The sequence below is a fragment of the Branchiostoma belcheri genome, unplaced genomic scaffold (assembly GCF_001625305.1).
Source record: "Branchiostoma belcheri isolate BF01 breed outbred unplaced genomic scaffold, Haploidv18h27 scaffold60, whole genome shotgun sequence".
Taxonomy (NCBI): Eukaryota; Metazoa; Chordata; class Leptocardii; order Amphioxiformes; family Branchiostomatidae; genus Branchiostoma; species Branchiostoma belcheri.
Window position 1 is genome coordinate 1812258 of NW_017804243.1, and position 22480 is coordinate 1834737.

Genomic DNA, 22480 nt, shown 5'->3' on the forward strand with positions numbered 1-22480 from the left:
ACCCGCTGATGGACCCCTCTTCCTCACTCTCACTGGAGGAGGACGACTCGGACCCACTGGACGACTCCGACACTGAGGAGGACTCCTCTTCCTTCTTTCTCTCTTTGCTGCTGGATTCATACACTCAGATGTTATTACATGTACCTTCGCCAGGAAATGCTAGAATGCCCTTCTTTGTTAACCCTTGTCCTGCTGGCATTCCTGACACAATATTTTTTCAATATTTTCATGTCTTAATTAGATTTTAAAAAACTAATTTTTTTTGCCCTGCAGTGGCATAGTTACTTCCGCATTCGTTGCGTTTCGCTGCAGTGTAATCCGTTGCACGAGAAATACCCCCAAATCGTACCTATGCAGGGTGTTATATAGATGGTACTGAATGTGCCGCGCAACATATGTTGCGCACAGCAGGACAAGGGTTAAGGGGCATCAAGTTTATCCCACTGGCTTAGTGAGTGTTCAGTCAGACCTGCATGGAGTCGTAGAGGATCTCTGCCCTGAGTCCTGCTGCCCACAGATCTCTCACCACCCTCATCCTCTCCTTCAGCAGGGAACTCCTGCCGATAGTACACACCAGGATGTCACAGGTACTGGGCACCTGGCACTGGGGAGGGGGGGGGGATTAATGAGATTTGATGGTACGTCCACAGTACCTTGTACAAAGAATGACTAATTAGTCATGTCAATGATACATGTACCTCATATCAGAAAAATTCTAATCTCCCTTTATGATACAGTGAAATGTTAATTAAATAACACTCAGGTCACACACTCACTATCAATTTTAAAAGTGATATGTTTAAAATGTAATTGAATATGTTTTACTGGTATTGACTTTAGACCCAATGTTATCTCTTACACGTGGAAATGTTTGTAAAGCTTTATTCAAACTAGTAAGAACAACACAATTCAGACTTTTGCCTATGAGTTGTTTGAATAAAGACTGCATGCTTGCTTGCTTGATGACTGTCTAAAAGACGTTAACTAAACATCATATATAACTGGAAAATGGGGATCATGAAAGATTTACAGCATTTACAAAAGCTACTAAAAGCAAAAACAAGTTAAAAAAATACAATGAATTTGATGTGAAAGTGTTGAATACATACACTTTCAGATGCTGAGACTGCTGACACCACCTTCTCAAAAGCGATGCTGACACCCACTGCAGCTGGGCCTGGTACACTGGTCATGGACGGCCGCTTGAACTGGGAGATCTAAACACACAGGAATATGTTTTACTGGTAACCACCATCATGTGCCCAAAATAAGCTGGTTCAGGGTTTTACAATGCGCATGCAAGGCATTGTGGGCAAAACATCAAAGTTGAAAGCTGAAACGTTATTTCCTGTATTTTAGTAAGAAATTTTGCCTGTAGAATAAGCTTTTCATATCTTTAATAGACATTGATTTTTGTCGGTCAAAGATAGCAGATTGGGCAAAATGTTTGTCCGTCATGACTGTAAAAATTCTGTCAAATGATGGAAAGATGGATGCTTGCTATAACACTGGCCAAGAGTACGATAAATTTTCATGCGTACACACATTTTGTCAGAAGTCCAGCTCCCTCTACTTTAAGTGTCAATGGAATATGACTAGGGTTTTCAGAACATGGCACAATTTTGCCAATACTTCATTCCACCTGGTTCTTACTTGACTCCTGCTGATTTGGATGAACTGTGAAGGGGTCTTACCAGTTTATCGTACCGGCCCCCTGCAGCTAACACGTCCATCCCGACCCTCTTCTTGGTCTTGGAGCTGGCTGTCTCTGCCATGAACTGGAACACCAGTCCACAGAAGTGGTGCACGTTGTACACAAGACCCAGGGATACTATCATCTGTACAGGCATACACAGGTCAGAAGGTGTTCATTATTCAGGATTCAAAATCAAGTTGACTTTTAAGTATTAAAATATGTTGTACTCTTTTTTTTCATAGTTACACAGAATAGCCTAAACTAGAGAATAAAAGACATACATAATCAATAACGATAGCCAGTTCAGCACCAAGGAGAGATCCAGTTACTGATACTAGTAACTGTATGGAATAGTTGGTGATAGTGAGTTCAGTACCAAGGAGAGGTCCTGTCACAGATATGTAACAGTTGGTGAGAGTGAGTTTATTTGTTTGTTTATTTCGGAATCTCCCATTAGTGATAATATGTACATCACTATTCTTCCTGGAGTCCTGGAGTTCAGTACCAAGGAGAGGTTCTGTCACTGATACTAGTACCAGTACGTAACAGTTGGTGATAATGAGTTCAGTACCAAGGAGAGGTCCTGTCACTGATACTAGTACCAGTATGTTATATTATAATAGTAGTTGGTGATAGTGAGTTCAGTACCAAGGAGAGGTCCTGGCACTGATACTAGTACCAGTATGTTATATAGTAGTTGGTGATAGTGAGTTCAGTACCAAGGAGAGGTCCTGTCACTGATACTAGTACCAGTACGTAACAGTTGGTGATAGTGAGTTCAGTACCAAGGAGAGATCCTGTCACAGATGTGTAATACTTTTTTTTTGCTTTTGAGGTATTTTAAAGTGATACAGGAGCACAGAGCCCCAGTAATCATAACACTATTAACTGTAACTACATTGCATGAACATTGGAATACAAAATTTCATACATGTATATGCCAACACATAAGAAGATAGCAACCTGAAACAGATTTCTATAGACATCGAAGATCCCCTTCTACAACAAATGGTATCCTCTTTTCTGAGCTCTATTTTTTTTATTGTTGAATTGTTACCTTATTTGTTAACTGTCCTTTACCTAATACCAATTGTATACATTAAACTGTTGAATACATCTACAAATGTATCAGTACATCTGTTATAGTATTACCTGTTGCTTGACCTCCAGTGTCTCGGCATGTGATATGATGGTCTGTAGCTCATGAAGACCTTGCTTAGCCAAGGCACCCACCTGCATAGTAGTGCAACAACATGTTTTAATGTTACACAAATTTTTGAGGGGGCCACAAGGCCAGCTTTGTTGAGTACAACTTTTTTTTAAATTTCATGGTTGTGATACATTTACCAGATGAATGAGAGATCCAAGTAGAGTTAGACTTGATCTCAAAAATATACCTCAATATAACATTACCTGGTATAAACTTTTCATTATCAAACATGTAATATAGTACATACTAGATACATAATGTGAATGAAAAGAAAACAGGCAAAGAATTAATGAATTCGTGTTAACCTGTGAGTTATCTTACCTGGCCCTTGTTCTTTGTGAGAGATTTGAGGAGACTGGATATTTTATTAACAGGTCCTTCCTGCTCCACATATCTGAATAAACACTCTACCTGGGGTGTAGGAGTAACAAGAAAGCTACAATAAGCATCTAAAATTGTTATTGTTATTATCTTTATTATGCTTTTAATTGTTTTGGAGAACAAGAATAAGTCCTAAGGCTTCTTCCTCCTCCAGCACATCCATTCTGTTTAGGTTAATTATTCTATATTCTGTTTCATCCAATTATTGTATTTACTTTCTGTATTGTTTTGTATTTTATATGCATGTGCATATAAAAATACTACAAAATAAAATCAATCAAAAGTTAAAGATTGTTTCTGATCATCTTATTGCAGTCAGTCATAAGGCAGAGTTAGTAAACGCTCCACAGTCACATTGTTCAGCAACATGCTCTTGCATTACCAACTTAAGTTGATAGGAGGCACACTTAACTTCATGGCAACTTTATGAAAAGCAACATTTAGGAATACACATTCCAATGGGTGATGATTACTAAGGATATTAACAATGAAATGCCATACTGAGAAATTCATGAAACAATGTGCTTCAGGTAAATATAGTTCTAAAACAGCAAGAAAAGGCAGTTCTATTCTATCAGTACTTACAGTTTGGTCAGACAAGGACAGACTGCAAAGTCTGGTTTGCACTTGCAACTTTCTCAACTTCTCCACCTAGTTTGGTACAGAAAACAAATATGAACAGAATTATGCTGATGAATCAAAGTAAGGAAGGGGCTTTATAACATACAATTTTTTTACGGTGTTAATGGTGTTCAATAATATCAACGTCAAATAAATCAGATTCTACCCATACATGTATACATTGTAGAATCTGATATAGAAGACTAGATTTGGAATCACTTCAACTTTCCATGGTACAATGTACATACCATAAGGAAACTGACAACAACTAACACTGTAGCATGGGTTTAAAGTATGTGTGTCACCTTTGCTTCCCTGAGAATGGAGTAGACCTCCATGTGAACGTCCTCTGGGACTCCACAGTGTGTGAGGATGGCAGTCAGCAGGGACGTGTGGTTCAGTCGGATCACGTAGTTCCTCTCCTGCGGATGATCATAATAGCATTGTTACATTGTTGTTGACAACATATACATAGTCCTTGAAGCATTAGAGTGATAAATTGAGGTTCAGTTACAAATCTCTGGTGGTGTCATGATCAAATGGACAAGTGATAAGCTAGTGGACATGAGACAGAGAGGTTGATTTCTGGCATTCTTGACAAGACGTTGTGTCCTTGGGAAAGGCACTTAACACAACTTACATGTACCTCACTCCACCCAGGTGTAAAATGGGTACATTGTACCTGACTTCTGTTGGGGAGGTAAAAGGTGGTGGAAGGAGAGGGATGGGCTCTGCCTTTGAGTACCACGTCCTAGACACAGTGCCACTACAGCTTATAAAAAGGCTATGGAACTACTTTAAGTTTTTCATTACACATCTTTAAGAAAAGAAAAAATAAATCCTGATATAGGAAGATGTCTAGGTCCAGGAGAAACATCAGAAGACAAAAACCTTACCTGGAGCGGTGGAAACTCGTTGATGACCTCACTGACCACATGGAGGACCTCTGCATCTGGTATCTGGCTACAGATCGTGAACAAAGATAACCAACTTTCAGAAACAAACAACAACCATTATTTCATATTTTCACCAAAAAAAAGCAACAATTTACTAATATGTAAAATGTTAATCATAGTAAGTTCATGGTATAGATGTGATACACAAAAAAGTGAATAAATTAAAGGAATTACTAACTGTAAACAGTATTACCATATTTTTATCAGGGAAGTATCTCGATTTTTGGAGAGAAACAAAACAAAATGGCCGACCTATTTCCTGAAGGAGTCACAATGTCAAAGGCAAACTCCCATAGTTCCTTGGGATGGCTGCCTGGCAGTTTCTTCCCTCTGTAGACTCTACCTAAAGAATATCTGATAGACAAAACAGGACACATCATTCAACCTGGTGGTGTGCTCCTCAGCAGCCTGAAATTTTAAAATGTACAAAATGTACATGACATACATTTGTAATGATTGTATAATATCATACAGAAAAATATCTGAAGAAAAATTTTAAAATGTACAAAATGTACATGACATACATTTGTAATGATTGTATAATATGATACAGAAAAATATCTGAAGAAAAAAATTTTAAAATGTACAAAATGTACATGACATACATTTGTAATGATTGTATAATATGTTACAGAAAAATATCTGAAGAAAATTCAATCAAATTATGAAAGGCACTGACATACATTTGTAATGATTGTATAATATGTTACAGAAAAATATCTGAAGAAAATTCAATCAAATTATGAAAGGCACTGAGTACTGTAACAATGTATTCAGACTCTTTTCCCACCTTTTCAAACTTGTAACATTGTTTCTTGCTAGAAATCTTGCAAATGGTACCTGAAAGAAGAGTATCATATTATTAATATGTATGTCAGGGTAAAGATTGCTAATTCTGCAGTACAGATACTGATCAGAATCTCAGTCTGTGGACAGAGACTTCAACCAGGATGCTAGAAATGTGTTATCGTGGTCACTCATTTAAAGATCTCGGGTTTCAAGTCAATTCATACACAAAATACTATATATGATTGATGTAATTGAACTTTGAATTTCTTTTTAAGCATTGCCAAATATTCAAAAATTTACAGACTCATACATATATGCATGATCCAGTATAACCAAAACTTGAATCCAAAACTTAATCTCAAAGCCCATAGTCCAAGTGTCTGTCCATACCCTCAGATCAAAAGGCAGTCCAAGCAGACATCCTCCAGGGTCCATCATGGTGGCACACATGTCACTCTGCTCGTACAGTTTACTCTTCGGCATCAGCAGGGCAGTGTGCACCTTCGCAGCTCCTGGCAAATCAAGATACAAGTTTCTTATAAGTTTATTAAGCATGTCGGCAGAACATACATGTACATGTAATGTGCCTGTGCAAAAGCTGGATTTTTTTACGGTTTTCTTTAGATGTTTGGTCAACGTTGAAGCAGAATTTTGTCTGTTGCAGACAATATCTTTTCCAACACAACATTTTGAAAACTATAGACTGAATGTCATCCTTAAATAATTTATATGCAAATATTCAATTACAACCCTCAACAAAACATTCTGCCAAAGTTTTATGCACAAGCCAGTGGGAATGGCCCCTGTATCATTGTGTAAAGGTGTTTTAATGTGTTATGAAATGTACAATTATAAATGACTTGAAAAAAGAATCTTATTGAAGCACTGACCGTGTCTCTGGAATATGGAGGATATCTTATCTGCAACCATACGTTGGACTAGAACAGAAGATGTGGAGAACTGGCCCTGCAAGGAAGTACAGACGCATTGTTACAGACTGAGAAAGCATTGTTTTGGATATGGTTCTGGATCAAGCAAGGTTCTGGATCAAGCATGGTTCTGGACAAATCATGGTTCTGGATTAAGCATGGTTCGGTTAAAAGCATGGTTCTGTATAAAGTATGGTTCTGGATAAAGCATGGTTCTGGATTAAGTACAGTTCTGGATAATGCATGATTCTGGATAAAGCATGGTTTTGGTTTAAGCATACATTTTGTAGTTCTGGATATACATATGATTGTACAACAGCTATACAGTACAGCTTGCGTTAGAATTAACGGGTGACGCGATCACGAGGTAACGCTAACGCGGCGATCACGTAACGCTAACGCAGCGATTACGAAGCGATGACGCGATGACGCAAATAGAGAAGGAAAAATACATACCTTGTATATGTCCATGTCAAATGTGTAGTCAGCTATGGCAGTGACAGGCTGACTGAAGAGTTCAGACATGAGTTTCCTGTAGGGGAGTGACTGTGTGTTAGACAGGGTGTGCCTCAGCACCTCTCCTAGCTGGGAGTCCTCCATCTGGGGCGGGGGCAGGTAGTCACTCTGCAGCAGCTCGCTGGCGGTCGGTCTCTTCCCCGGATCATGGTCCAACAGCCAGCGTGTGATGTGGTGCTGGGAGGGAAGGGAGGAGTAAGGCTTTGATTTGATTTGATTAATTTTTGATTTATTGAAATTGCAACAGTGCAATACACGTGAGAAAAAGGCAGCTGTTGCTGGTGTTGTATCCCACACAAAGAAACAAATACAGTCAGACAATACTCATTTCCACTTGAGTTAAGTGGGCAAAGTTGTCTTAAGTGCCTTTCCCAAGGGCACAAGATCAGTGGCATGCTAGGACTCGAACCCAGGACCTCTTGGTTTGGAAGGCTTTGGAATACATTTGCTATGATACAATAATATTAATTTTGTCACATTATCTCTCATGTAGTACACACCTCTTGATTAATGTACATTTTTTGTAAATTTCTATTGAATGTGAATTACAAGTAAGGTTAATACAAGATATATACAAGATAAAACTGACCTGCCCAGGCATTTGCACTTCATCAAAATCCTCTGGGAATTGTACAGATTCCTGTGATGACAAAAGCAAAAGAGATGCACTTTCGATAAAACAGCAATGTGTAAAGATGGTACAATAACTGTACATTTAGTAATAAATCATTTAATGATTCATACTTGGGAACCTATTTTTTACTATAACTTGCCCTCAGTTCCTTGCCTTAGTTAGCAACAACTTTTAGCACACTAAAGTAGCCATTTCGCAACCAATTATCTATTGGTTATGGGGTACGTCATTGTACATGTAGGTAGCAGAGAGAATGTTAAGACAAAGTCCTACCATTCTCAGGTTACCGATGATCTTCACCCTCTCCATACCAGTAGTCAGAGGCTGGTAGCACATCTCAAAGAAAATGATGCCAAGACTGTACATGTCCACTTTCTGTAGGGAACGGGGAGTAAATTATAAGTGGTGACTGGCAATAGAAACATTATAGGACAAAAAAATGGTTCCATTTTAAATACTACATGTACATGTAAATACTAAATCCTTGCAGAATCCTAGAATTCAAGCATTAAATTTAGTTTACACACTACTGCTGTCCCATTGACAATGAAAAAATCACCTTTTTTGTTGGAGTTTATGATCATATATATGACTAAAATGTCTAATACAAAACAATATACATGTTTGTAATACAAAATGTACAGGCAACAACAACATTCTGCTGAATATAGTGTCTTTTGCTTTTACATTGTAAAGGGCGTTAATGACTAGTTAATGGTGATCATATTGGTCATGCTTCTGTTGATTAACTTGACTATGTACATTTGTATTTTTATTGGCAATAAAGTATTCACATAGATCAAGGCCTTTTTAAACCTCCTTGCATTGATAAGGACAATATACATGTACCCTTAATAGTTTGCCAATATATAAGTTGGTCTTTTAAAAAATCCTGTGTGAATTGTTGTGTGAACTAAATGCCTGATATATCGGTGTAATTATTATGCATACCTGATTGTATGTTATCTTGGGTGATGGTAGACAGAGTTCAGGACTGATGTACAGGGCAGTTCCAACCTTTCCTGTCAAACCACCACCTGTAAAAACACAACAGGTTCAAATGTAGCCAGCATGTTGGCAGAACATACATTGTACTGTGCCTGCATGAAATCTGTATTGTATAGTGCTTTGCACTTCGTATACTTATAATGTCTCTTCTGAGACTGTATTCATATATTTAAAGGATGACATCCCATCCATAGTTTTCAAATGTTGTGTTGGAAAAAATAGCAAAATTGCAATAGGCAAAACTCTGATGCAATGTTGACCAAACATCCAACGAAAACCGTGAAAAATCCTGGTATCACGAAGGTGTAGTATGCTCTGCTGATGTGACAAACCTCACTTTAAATAAGTATAATTCTTTTTCTAGCAAATGATGTATTTCTCAAAATCATGTATACATGTACATGTAGAAAAGGGAACAAATCACATAAGTCAGGCTCTTTTTCTTGCCTAAAGGCAACAGTTGGCTATGAAAGAAGTCATCAAAGGTACTTACTTCCCAAATCACCTGACAGTGAAGATGATCCTGTGATGTCATGAAGGGCCTGGAGGGGCGTCTCTAAAATTTGGTTTCCCTGAAACAAACAATTTTTTTCTTCAATCCTATGACAGTCTACTTCGACTAGGAAAAATTGTTAATCAATGTAATAAAACACAAAATAGCCATCATCACTTACAAGTCATTTATGTGACTTTTTTTTCATTGTCTATTGAACAGTTTATCTGGGTTACAGAAACCATTACTTTTCCAAAGGTGTGAGAAGTGGCCAGACCAAAGTCTCCAATCTTCACGTGGTCGTTGGAGTCTAAGAAAATATTGACTGGCTTCAAGTCTCTGTGGATCATGCCCTGGTGGGGAAGGGGGTCAGACAATTCATAGGTTAGATGGCAGATAGATTACATAATAATTATGTTAAGCAAAGTTAGTAATAGACAAACTTGTTTGTATGACAAAAGTTTGAAATTAAAGAGTGTTATCTCTGCTACAAAATACAATTAATTATATTACATCATGTATAAAATGAAACTGCCCAGATGTAGAGTGTAGACTATATTCTCTTTGGCACTAGTCATCTGCTATGTTACCAATAAGTTTTTAAAATATCTAAAATTTATGTTTTTCATGTACATGTATGTATGCAACTATCACTAGGTATCAGAGGATCGTTTAACATGTACATGTACATTTACATGTACATGTAGATTACCAGGCTACTGGTTAGAAGGTACAAGGAGCTCACACTCCATATTGTGCATTTACCATCTTATTAAGGTCCAGTAGTCACAGATTCAACATAGACCATACCTTAGTTATAGATTCAACACAGGTGTTGAGTATTTTGAAGCAGTTCTGTGTACCTGTTCATGTATGTGAGCCAGCCCTTCCAGGGTCTCCCTGAACAGTCTCCACACTCTCTTCTCATCCTGGTACAGCCCTGCATCAATGATGTTCCTCAGGGTACTCTTATCACAGTACTCCATCTGGAAACAGGTACCAGAAGAAAGTTTGTCTTACATGTTGCTATAATAATTGTAGCAAAGAAAAAAGGTCCTGTTCCACTCTGTGCAGAGCATATATAGGGTTGGCGCTCATCTCCATTTCTGTAGCCCTTGGCCATGGGTCACACAGTTGTGCAAGCACTACAGTGGGCTAGTCTGCGGGTAGTGTTGTGTGTTGATCTTACCATACTCTTTCTTATAGATGCTGAATGTTAAGCAGAGAGAGCAGTATGTACCATTTTTAAAGTCTTTGATATGACTCTCGCCTGGGTTTGAACTTCCCGGTTACAAAGTGAGCACTCTACCGATTGAGCTTCATGTATTGTACCAGTAGAAAGGAACCCTTAATAGAAGCACGGTATATCAAATTGAATGCAAGCTTAAGTACATGTATGTATTGTTAGTACTTTCTATGTTCAGGCCAAGACATAACATCATTTATATATATTCTGCTCTGTTTTTTATGAGACAACTTCTACGCCTAAAAATCTCTACATCGATGAAATCTAACTGTGATTTCACCTGCATGTACAGGATAGACTTGAAGCATGGCTGTTGTTGAGCTGTATCCACATCCTCATCCTCCTCATCCAGGTTCTGTTCTGTTTTCTTCTTCTTCTTCTTGTGGCTGCTCTTCACAGCCTACCAGATTACATAAATTAATGTTACTCAGCTATTATCATTACGATTATGTTTCCAAAGAGCTTTGAAATATAACAGCACAGTCAAAGCTGTACAAGTGACAACACTTGGATAATTTTTTCATTCACACAGGTATTAAGAATCTTATGTATGCTAATCTCCAAGCAGATTCTATGGTCCGACCGTGGAGGCTTGACCTTGCCACCGTAGGATCTGCTTGGAGGTTAGTCTATAGTGACCATCTGTCCACAAAGACCTAATTTTATCTGTCTCCTGAGTGGTCAACTTGGGTAGATTTGACTGTACAGTAAGGTTAGAGTTATGATAACTCATGGCATGCCACTGTTGTGCAAAAAACATGTAAGATATTGCCTTTGCCAATGATAAGTACAAAGTATGTGAATGTAAGTGAATTGGATGACATGGAAGGTGGAGAAAGAAAGACACCAAAGAAATGAGAAGATACAAGTACACACATGAAACAGTATTACACGCACCTGTTTAGTATATATAACATGTAGATTTGTTTAATGGTGAAACTGTTTTCACTGATTTAACAGCTATTGAAGCTTTTACGTGTACTATTATATAATTTGTATGGAAGTTTTGTACACTTCAACATCATATGTAGTATACAAAACTTTTGCATTGATGACTTAATTCCGATCATAGCAAACACTCATATCATGCTGCTGCTGAATGCTGTAAGGTGCATGCTATTTTTCCTGATGCTTTGAATTTGACAACCCTATAAGTTAGAACCCCTCCAACACCTACCAGTGACAGTGTGGAAAAGGAAGGCTCAAACAGCTAGACGGTGGAAGGGAAACACAGGAGAGACAACATGTGAACAGAGCATGGTACAGAGAACATCTAACACAGTACCAACAGTGATCACAGGAAAAATAGTCACTCTAAGAAATACATGTTCAGCCCCTTATACAGAATCAGATACAATGTACTATGTGTATGGACTGCAACTTTCTGGTAAAGCCCATCAACCTACATGTACAATTTAGGTATTATGATCACTTGGACTGAGGGACACGCACAGAATTGCTGAAACATTTCTATTAATACTTCCATTAATAGGTACATGTAGTTGCTTTGTGAATTTTTCTGTGTATTTCTCTCTAATAATTATTCTTTCTCAAAAAAGTAATATACAATACTATTTCCCCATTGGTCCCTATAGAGTAACAGACATGCATGTAGCAGGAAATTAAAGACAGGAAATGAGATAACCTTTGATAACCTACAGTACGCTGGGACCTTTGACCTAGCTTCCTGTTAGAGTCAGCAACAAACACACCAAATACAATACCTCCCATTTTCAAAATTAAGTAATGGGAGGTTATGGGAGTCAGATAAGTTGTACAGTCAGCTTCCTGAAATTAAAACACAGCAAAAACTTTTTTCTCTCTCTTCTATCCCAAAATTAAGTCCCTGCAAGAAGAAATGAATTAATGTACTTCCTACCTGTGATTCCTGGTCTGACTCATCATCATCATCTACTCCCACAAAGTCAGGGTTCCTGAAGCTGTGCTCAAACACCACTCCATCTGACGAGTCATCAGAGTCTGGGTCTGGTCTGTGTAACAAAAAATAGAGTTTAATATAGTACAATCATTATTAAGTAATAAAAAAGTCAGGGTTCCTGAAGTTGTGCTCAAACACCTGGTGACTCCATTAGACGAGTCATCAGTATCTGGGCCTGGTCTGTGTAACAAAATATTATATCTCTAACATTATATCTCTTAAGTAATACAAAGTCAAAACTTCCAACACAAACTAGGTAGACAATAAAAACTAAGAAAAAATTACCGGTATGTACAGTATGGCATTTTTTTCTTTCTATTTTATGTTGCCAAACCAGGCCTGCATTGGAGACAACCTATTTCCAATAACATTCCTGAGTTACTTTAAAATGAGATTCACCCTGAGACTCATGTTTTGACATCCCTATGTGTGGAATGGAACAATCCATCACCGTGGTGATTGGATGCAGTATCAGCTGTTGGTTTCAAGCGTGGAAAGAACCAAGCTGACTGCCTTTCTAGTGAGGTATACTGAGCCATTTTCATTAATTCAAAGCCAGAAGCTTTAATCTAAATGTTGGAGCGTTGTCAGAAAATTCTTGGTGAAGTGTGATTTGTCACTTTGATTTCAAAATAATGCTTTATTTGTTATCCCAAATTCACTTGTTAACTGTTATTGAAAAATTCTTCATATTGCATACTATTATTAGGTTGCTCAAAAATCAAGCAAGGCACCTGCAGACTATTTTGACCACACACTCCTTTGCATCAAATACAAAATCCAATCTAGCATTTCTTAAAGCCTTACAAAACAACAACTCAAGTTACTAGGATCCCCCCATGCAGACCCTCTTGAAGAGCTACACAGGCTGGGGGAGCCACACAAGAAGTTTCTCTCCAGGCTATCACGCCACTGTTGGCAGGCTGCCTGTTACAGATATAAAGGCCACAGCAAACCACAACCTATGCCAGATACAGCCCTTTCTGGCATGCTTGCAATGCCAGAGAAACTTCAAAAGGTAAACATATTACTTTACAAATGCCTACTGGAAACACAAAGTATGGCTGACATCAATCTGCCACCATTTGCACCCCAAGACGGTATGTTAAATTGCACACCCTGCCCACAGGAGGGTCTGCATGGGGGAAACCTGGCATTACACATAAATTTTGAAACAGGTAGAAGGGATGATAATGCTTCATGGTAAATTCAGGCAGGCCAGCAACTCTTAACGGTAAATTAAGTTGTTCTTGTGTAAGACTTTGGAAGCTAAGCAACTTCTTTGGATTGTTCTTTTGTTCCATGGAGTGTCTCGCAAAATTGGCTTATTCTGTGGACCTTCGACGCTCCATTATGATCATGATTCCTGGGAAATCTGGCATTCAACTACGCCAATTATTAGGAAGAATTTTTCAATAAAGCTTAACAATGAATTCATCAGGATACAAAATAACACATAACAGTCATGAAACTGAATGCTTAACGGTAAAGTAAAGAAGGCGGTTACGATTCACTGTGAGTAAAATGGCTCGCTACGTCTCACAGAAACAGACATGCAGAGCCTCCAAACAGGTGCCCATGCTCCATGACATTGTTATGACCCAGCAGGGAACACCTGTTTCACAGATCAATTACACTCAGTCAGACAAAGGAACCACCTGACACTGTCAAGAAACACTAAAGGCCTGGATGTAATGCACTGTAGCACTCAGACGTCAGGCTTACTTTGTAAACAATCCGGATCAGAAGATCTAAAGAGGCCAGAACCAGATACATTGTGATTACAAGGACAGATATATACTGACAGCCTGGTAGGTTAGGTAAAACAAACTATAAAACAATCCTAGAGCTCTGATAAGGAACTTCTACATGTACCCAGGCCTTGTATCAACCTAAGGCTTCCATTAACGTAATGTAAGAAGTCTTGTAAAGAAGAAATGAGAGAAACATGAAGAAAACAACAGATCAATGAGGGCCTGCATGCCCTTTTTCGTAAGGTGTAATCAGACCTTTTTAGTCTTCATAATCCGTATGCAGCCACCCTAAATCACTGGAATTCGTAATCAGCACATTAGCCGTAACCTGTACTGATTTTTCGTAAAATGATCAGCTCTGAGAATTTTGTGTGATTCATAATCTCTACAACCCCCCCACCCCCATGCAGGCCCTCATCAATGACTTTCTAATCAATGTCGAGAGGATACAGTTTTGTTTTGGTTGGTGCATGGGTAATGATATGTCCTGTAGGGGACAAGCCAAATTGTAACATGCTGGGTGGTCGGCCAACCTGCTAGTCAATGCTGTAGGTCCAGGCAGGGCCCTGAGCTAGGCCGGGCCGCTGTGGTAGGTTGTTACAGAGGCCCTGTGGCCTGGCTAGGGGAGTGTGGTGGGTCCTGTTTCTGAATGTGTGGTCTGAGCACTGAGGCAGGCTGGGAAAAAACTGATGTCATACACTAGTACACACGGGTGGCCTCATACAGGACTGCAATACTATATCCTCTAGAAATGGAACTGGGAATGTAGCAATTTGGTTAAGCCTCCTATATGACTACTGTTCTGATCAAGGAATCAAGATTTCAATAACCATACTTCTTAAAATCCAAAGCAAAGATTGAAGAATATTCTACTAACTGTGACTTATATGTGACTGATGAACCTCTTCAAGAAGTTGAGGCTATTTTTAGAGGAATTCACTCAACTTAAATTCATGATTCTGCACAAAGTTTCAACAAAAATCAAGCATGACAGTAACATCACAAGTTTGAGAAAAATTCTCCAAAACCTGTCAAAGCCGAATGCCTTAAGCCTCTGCTTGGAGAGTTCAAAGATAAAAAATTAATTACACATGACACCTGTTGCAGCTTTCTGTAATAAACAAGGTGCAAAACATCTGATACACATGAAGTGTACAACATGGCCTAACACACCAGCTTCGCAGGCACGCAGCGCGGCAACAGCTAGCTATATCACACCGAACGACTTGTTGTGTTCATGATATAAAGAAAACAAGATACAGAGTTTAAATATTTCAGACATATATTTCAGACAAATATTTCTTCTAGAACCCAGAGCAGGATCCTGTCTTTTGTTTGTGTTGACATGCTGATGATAAGGTGTTTACAGTAATGATAATTGGAACACTTGACAGTAATTGTAGGGTATGTTACTGGGCTGTAATTATATTCTCACTGTAATAATAGGTTTGGCAGTACTCCATAGAATACATTTTGTACTAAAGGAAGTAAAATTAATGAAAACCTTGTTGGTTTTCCTTTCTGTAAACTTAATTAACAAAGTTTAACAGAGTTCTTGTTAGGAGACACTGAGGAGAGAATAGGCACATGCTGAGAGTGATTATACCCAAGGTCACAGAGCACACCTGCACACTGACCCTGCTGACCTGCTGTCAGCCCTCCCCTGGTAACCAATCAGTAACCAGGAAACTGTAACCTCGTTAAAGGGCAGCTCTGCCTCAGGCACAAGGTTGGGAGAAAGGGTAGGATGGACAACCAGCTGGCAGGAAGAAGCTAACAACAAAACTGTCAATCAAGTAGATCTGGTGATGTGAAGACCTCTGGCAAAAGACATTCCTTTGCAATTGAGCAAACATCTGATATGGTTCTTACCGAAATCGTCAGACTATGAACAGGGATAAATGTACACAATTTATTTTAGCTGCATCACAGTTTGTTTCATTTAGTTCTTATATCCTGCTTCCTTTCATTTTTCAAAAAAGACTAGGCTACGAAGTTACACAATCAGTGTTCCTGAGTACTGAGTTCCTATGCAGTACTCCACTTAACCAGTAGGTGGCTACACTACAACTGTTACAGGAGAAACTTTCCATACTCTCAACATTAGCTCAAGAAAATATATACATCACGTTTGCAGAGACGTGGAGCACTGTTTGACTGCTGATACAGACACACAAAATAATTATCAGGGGATTCAAATTGGGTATTTGAAGGCAGAGCCCATTCTTTCACTTCTGCCACCTTGTACCTCCTCAACAGGTTCCCATTTTACACCTGGGTGGAGTGAGGGAAGTCATGATCATTCTACCCAAAGACACAACATCTAACCAGGAATGCCAGGAATTGAACCCGTGACCTAAATACAACTAAAGTCAGGCATCAACTCAACTCACAGAAAAGATGTTCCGAACACATCCTCCTCATCACTGGAGCTGCTGTCCTCCTCGCTATCCTCCATCCTCCTGCTGCTGGTCCTGTCTACAGACGTGCTCCACTCTACGGAGTCTACCGGGATCTGTGGGGCCAGCTTCTCTATGTCATCTGACAGGCTCATGTGGTTCTTCAAGAACATGTCCTGCCGGGTCAATCGATCAATCAATCAAACGTCAGAAAAGAAATCATCTAGAATATACAAACAAATGTAGATTCCATGCCTCTACTACTGTGTTTTTAAATGATTATCGAGACATAAAGGAACAAACAGACAAAACCACCAAAAACAAAAACTTTCCATTTGAAAGTAAACCACAGTTCTAAATCTTACGATAGCTAAGTTTACCTTCCTTTGAAAAGAACAACTATTCAATCAGAATTCGCAAACTGTTGGCAGTTAGATGTGTTCGTCTGGTGCAGTTTGCGTTTTGATTAATGTAGCCTTAGCTGAGGGAGCATCTGGGCAGAATTTACATGTACTGCACCTGTGCGAAACCCGTAATGTATCGTGCATTGCACTCTGGCAGAATGTCTCTTTACAAAGATTGCATGCAATTGCATATTTAAGAATGACATCCTTTGCTATCTGTTTTGAAATGTTGTGTCGGAAAGGATATCATCTGCAACGAGCAAAATCCCGACGCCACGTTGACCAAACATTTGACAAAAACCATGGAAAATCCAGGTTTTTGTAGTACGTTCTGCCGGCATGCTAGCTAAGGTATAGATACAGGGTCTGACTTGCCTGTTTGTGAACCTTGCCCTGGTCAGCAGGACTCTGGGTAAAGTCTGATGACGGGGTGAACCTGCCTGGGTCATCTTCTGAGTCCAGCTCTATCCGCTCTATCCAGGAGTTATAATATCTGGGAGAAAAAAAATCTCGTTATTGATTGTAAAACAATATTCTACCTACATGTACAGTAGATTCTACATTGTAACCTTCATCAACATCTCAACTTTGTACAGTCTACATATACTACTGCTCCTGCTAACAATCATGGTGACATGTTTTGACCACTTTAAGTTGTTCTGTGAGATAACGCCCAGGATTCGTGCAGCGTCGACCGCTTCTAGGTGTGCAGGACAATTGTAATCTCAGGTGGTGGTGGTAGGTGGCGCATAAAGCAGAAGAAAATGACCTTGAACTTTGAGGGATTGAGGGTCATGTAGTTATCTTCAGTCCACCGAGCTAGGCTATCAATGTCATCTTGGATAGATGGTGATTGCTTAGCGAACAATCAAACTGTATCTACATTACGTACTTAAAAGATGTACATGCAAAACCAGCGGTATTGAGTTTCTAATGCTTAATAAAACTCAGGCTGAACTTGAGCGATGGCCTTCTTCATTTCCTTGCCCTCTACGGAGACCTTCAAACTGTTTGACAATGCCAGTGGTCTTGAGTTTCAGATATAGTTTTACTTTAAAGTGTTTAGATTTCACTGTTGGCTCTGCATTGGTAACATCAACAAGGCTGGTATAAAACTACACTGTATAAAGACAGTGCGCCATCCCCTTGTGATTCAGCAGTGCTACATGTAGTTGGGACACTGTCAGTTGTTTTCAGATCACTGTACACTGACAGAGCTGACCATGGATGTGAAAGCGGTGCTTGTCATCCTGGCTGTCCTGATGCCCCTGCAGCAAGCTTCCGGTGAGGGGGGGCTCGAGATCAACATCAACATTGAGCGCAACGCAGGAACAAGTGACATGTCAGACAAGAGTCAGGTATAAGCTAGCTATTGTTTCAAACCCATAGTTTTATCACCAACATTTACATCAATCCTGAAGTGCTAAATGCATGGAGATTTAGACTTGAGGCAAACAACCATTGATACATTTCATATATATGTATTTCTTTGCATTAATTCCAGAACATATTCCAGAACATGGTCACCGCTCTAGTGCTGGAACAGAACAAGGAGATGCAGGAGCATATTAAGAAGTTGCAGGAGCAGGTCAAGGAGTTGAAGGAGCGAGACAAGGATGTGGCTGACTTGAAGAATCAAGTCAAGAATCTCACAGCAGATCTCTGCTTCACCAAAAAGAGTGAGTCTAACATGCATATTACTCAATCTGAAGTACACCATACAATGTCCTTCTTCTTTCTTCATTTCAGGTAAAAAAGAACCCATAAAACACAATATATCTTAAAATAATACAAATCTCTAGAGACATACAAATAATACAGAAAAACCTAGCTAGCAGATGCATAGTAAATATTAGTAAGTATTTCGGAAGAAAGAGTTCATGTATATACATGTACCTTTACCATTTTTTCGGTAGATTTTGCCTGACTTCAACTCTGTCAACACAATACCTGACTTAGATGGATTGCTGTTTTGATATTTGGCTTGTGAGTAGGTCTAATGATGATGAAGCCTTAGAATGGTTAGATTTGGCCCCTTGGCACCTTTCTGAGGTACATCTCATTCAGTAGAACTGACAGTTTTGAAATCTCGTGTTTTAGACATTCTAATTTTTTTTGTCATGATTCTCACTGATTGGTGGGTCACAGGTTAGGTGTAACATGTATGATCATTCTCATACTATCATGAAAGTTCATCTGTGTTGGTAGGTACATGTTTAAACTTAAAACTTTCAATCCAACACAAAAAGTTCTCTCACCTAGAGCTTTCGACCAGTCACTCTGGTCTTCCTCAGTAGACTGACCCAGTGAGATAAGAAGCCACGTGACAAGCTCTAGGTGAGAGAACTTTTTGTGTTGGATCAAAAATTTTAACTTTAAACATATGATCATCCTCCTTCTGCAGCCTGCTGTAACAAGACTGTAACCTGTCCCAGTGGTTATGAACGGTTCTGTGAAAGGCCAGACATGTGCTACAAGTTTGTTGCCGAGTCAGATTCAAAGAACTACACTGATGCGAAGTCAGCCTGTCACGCTGCCGGCGGGCGCCTGGCTATGCCTAAGGACAAGGCCACAAACGACCTCCTGGAAAAGCAGGTCATGGCCAAGTACATCCTGAATAATCAGGCCGTGGCAGGTTCCATGCCAGTCCCCCATTTCTATTTCTGGATCGGTCTGACAGACCAGGTGACAGAGGGAACCTGGGTGTGGGAGGACGGGAAAACACTCGGCACTGGCTGGAACAACTGGGCATCAGGGCACCCTTTCCATGGTGATACTTCTCACAACTGTGCTGAAATGGTATATGGCGGAAAGTGGGCTAATCTTCCATGCAAAATGTTGTTGGATTACATCTGTGAAGTGAAGGCCACTGCTGCCTAACCAAGTATGATGTTTACTGGGAGCCTGATACATTTGAATGAACTGTAGCAAGTAGATGGATTGAGGTTGAAAAAATTTCAGGTTGTCATTTTTTAAGTACAACAGTCTACAGTCTATTACTGTGGAAAAAAATCTAAACTCAGCTAATGGTGGAGTGTTTTTTGTTCTCTTGTGTGGAATTTGGACTATGATTTGGATATAACCACATAGTACTTTATAATACATGTACATGTAGTGACAGAAAGAGGAGTGAAAAGCATTATGCAGCTGGATAATGTCCATACAAAATGTACAAATTGAAAGCATGCTAGCTAATGACGGTAATGTTTGAACATTACATATTGTATGTATCAGTATTATATATAGTATACCAATAGTAGGGGCACACCTAAATTGCGTGTGATACTCACTGACAGATATTGTCACATCTGACATCTGATTGGAAGTGCATAGTACAGAATGAAGATACCTTGATCAGAAGGTACACGTATCTGACATTCATGTGAGATATAAAGAAGTGCTCCAATAGTCAACGTTATGATTATGATATTGTATGTGAAGTAAATGCTGTTGTTACTGATGAGAGCTGAATACACAAGCTGTATTTTAATACAATTAAAGTATCTTTACATTTGCCCGGACTAAAGGTCCCGGTTTTGGGAAAATGGACAATCTGTGGTATTTTGAGATTCGCGATTTCTCTTTGGCTATTCAAAATTTGTAAAATGCATTCTTAAAAACAAAAAAAGTTCATGTCCCGGCATTTATCTCCTAAAATGTGGTGCTGATTTGACACAAAAATTTGTCTGTGCAACGCGCGAGGCTGCCTGCATGCTCTGTCGGTATGCAAATCTTGCATCACATGTTTGCATTATGCACCTCTGATCGGTTGTTGCGTTAGTGCCGGCAGTAATACACAATCGATCTGACTCGCATGTAAACAATTTTCTTTGTTCAGAAAGAAGCAAATTTCTGTCATCTTTGGCGAGATTTTGGCATTCAATGAACCTTGGGTTTCTTGTAGCCACACTAGTATTTCTACCATCAAAACAAGAAAAAGAATCCCGCAAAAGAGAAGAGAACCAAATAACATTTCAGATCCCAGGAATAATATTTTTCATCAAAATATTTGTAGATATGCCTGATGTGCCCGCATTTTAGCCATATGCTTCCTCATGCATGACCAGCGCTCTGCACGCGAAGATTTTTGTCGTGTGGTACGCAGTTGACACGGCCAGCATCAAATCGCCATTCGGGTGTCTCATAATATAATTTTTGATATCAGTATAATTTTTATACTCAACAAATTGTACTGTGTGTGATTTACCAAGAAGTTGATTTGCTGTGATTTGTGGATCCCGTGTGTTGTTTGTGTTTCGCTTTAACTTACTTGAACTCGAGGTCCGTTGTGAATGCACGTGAGGAGGGGTGCACACTTACGCAAAACATATCCGCGGGGAAATAGATTCGTGGTACAAAGGTCACCGCGAATGCCATGAATCTAATTATACCGCAGAAATTTGTAGACTTACAATATTACTGTACCTTAGATATCCAACAATGTGCAAAGGCAACAATCTACACCGAGTTGTGAACATACCCACAAGGAAAGAGGCTACACTTATCTGCTTACATCACCAATGTAGCCCACCTGTATGAATCGCCTGCTTCTCTACCACCGATTGGACACAGTGACCACAATGTCATTATTCTGAAGTCCAGGACAACCAACCACACAAACAAAACCGTGACAAGGGCATTTGGTCAATGAATCACTACATACAGCTGGGAAGATGTACTAAATGCCTTGACACACAATCCAAGACAGACGTCTTCTGTGACAAGATACGTAGCAAACTTGAAGAGCACTTCCCTAGCTACCAAAAGAATTAAGATGCACTATAACGACCGTGGCTAACCCCTGAAATAAAGAACAACAGAGACAAAAAGAGTTTGCAAACAAGCACTACAGTGCCTGGCGTGTTACGAAACAAAATCCAAAGGAATATCAAGAAAGATAAGAAAATGTTCTACAAGAAAAAGATGCAAGCCCTCTGAAAAGACAATCCCGCCTAGTGGTACCGAGGAATAAAAAACATGCTGAACACACGCATGAAGGATCTGTCACTTCAAATTAACGGCTTGCACCCCTAAAACGAATGCCAACGCTATTCCTGATGCAATCAACAACATATTGTCGCAGGTAACAAGATCACTTCAACCGTTAGACCTAGAACAACTACCCACCTTCCTTCCAGTGATGCCCCTTCCACTTATCAAACCTTGGCAAACAAGACTGTGAGGAAATTTAATGTGCATGGAGTTACCTGACCACATTCTCGTGGTTTAGTCTGGACAGTAGTTTGACCTCTCGTGTGATCTTCCTGTTGAAGGCTTTACTCTTGGGGTCCAGTGGGATACGTTTGATGGCGTACACACATCCATCCAGCTTGTTCCTCACCTACAATGTACAATCAGAATCACACAATACCTTTTAGTCACTGTAAAGACGCTCTTTTTACACAACCAACCTAATTGTTTTATTCACAGCCGACATTTTGGTGACCATCTGTCACCTTCCTCAAGGCAATTCTGAATGGTTCACATTGCTGCTATAGATGCATT

The 22480-nt window shown here is 39.4% G+C and overlaps 2 protein-coding genes across 3 annotated transcripts in view; one reads left to right on the forward strand and one right to left on the reverse strand.

The window, feature by feature from the left end:
* The window catches only part of LOC109482791 (eIF-2-alpha kinase GCN2-like), a 37485-nt gene that overhangs the window by 3926 nt on the left and 11079 nt on the right, over nt 1–22480 (reverse strand). Inside the window, exons 17-39 of the mRNA XM_019785628.1 lie at nt 17351–17468; nt 16566–16747; nt 12359–12470; nt 10760–10879; nt 10097–10219; nt 9482–9586; nt 9234–9312; nt 8684–8769; nt 8006–8107; nt 7688–7738; nt 7039–7275; nt 6544–6619; nt 6044–6165; nt 5655–5704; nt 5117–5218; nt 4805–4871; nt 4214–4330; nt 3873–3938; nt 3228–3317; nt 2849–2929; nt 1695–1838; nt 1110–1217; nt 470–604 (exon numbers count right to left, since the gene is read on the reverse strand). Coding sequence (XP_019641187.1) covers nt 470–604; nt 1110–1217; nt 1695–1838; nt 2849–2929; nt 3228–3317; nt 3873–3938; nt 4214–4330; nt 4805–4871; nt 5117–5218; nt 5655–5704; nt 6044–6165; nt 6544–6619; nt 7039–7275; nt 7688–7738; nt 8006–8107; nt 8684–8769; nt 9234–9312; nt 9482–9586; nt 10097–10219; nt 10760–10879; nt 12359–12470; nt 16566–16747; nt 17351–17468 — 2473 coding nt within the window. The remainder of the gene's footprint in view (nt 1–469; nt 605–1109; nt 1218–1694; nt 1839–2848; nt 2930–3227; nt 3318–3872; nt 3939–4213; nt 4331–4804; nt 4872–5116; nt 5219–5654; nt 5705–6043; nt 6166–6543; nt 6620–7038; nt 7276–7687; nt 7739–8005; nt 8108–8683; nt 8770–9233; nt 9313–9481; nt 9587–10096; nt 10220–10759; nt 10880–12358; nt 12471–16565; nt 16748–17350; nt 17469–22480) is intronic.
* LOC109482792 (collectin-11-like) lies at nt 18056–20448 on the forward strand. 2 transcript variants are annotated; one of them, XM_019785629.1, is made up of 3 exons: nt 18056–18333; nt 18480–18654; nt 19380–20448. In XM_019785629.1, the coding sequence occupies exons 1-3, from the start codon at nt 18199–18201 to the stop codon at nt 19853–19855; spliced, it is 786 nt and encodes a 261-aa protein (XP_019641188.1). In that variant the 5' UTR covers nt 18056–18198; the 3' UTR covers nt 19856–20448. The 2 variants fall into 2 exon arrangements, with proteins under 2 accessions (XP_019641188.1, XP_019641190.1); XM_019785631.1 differs by having other exon boundaries at nt 18492–18654.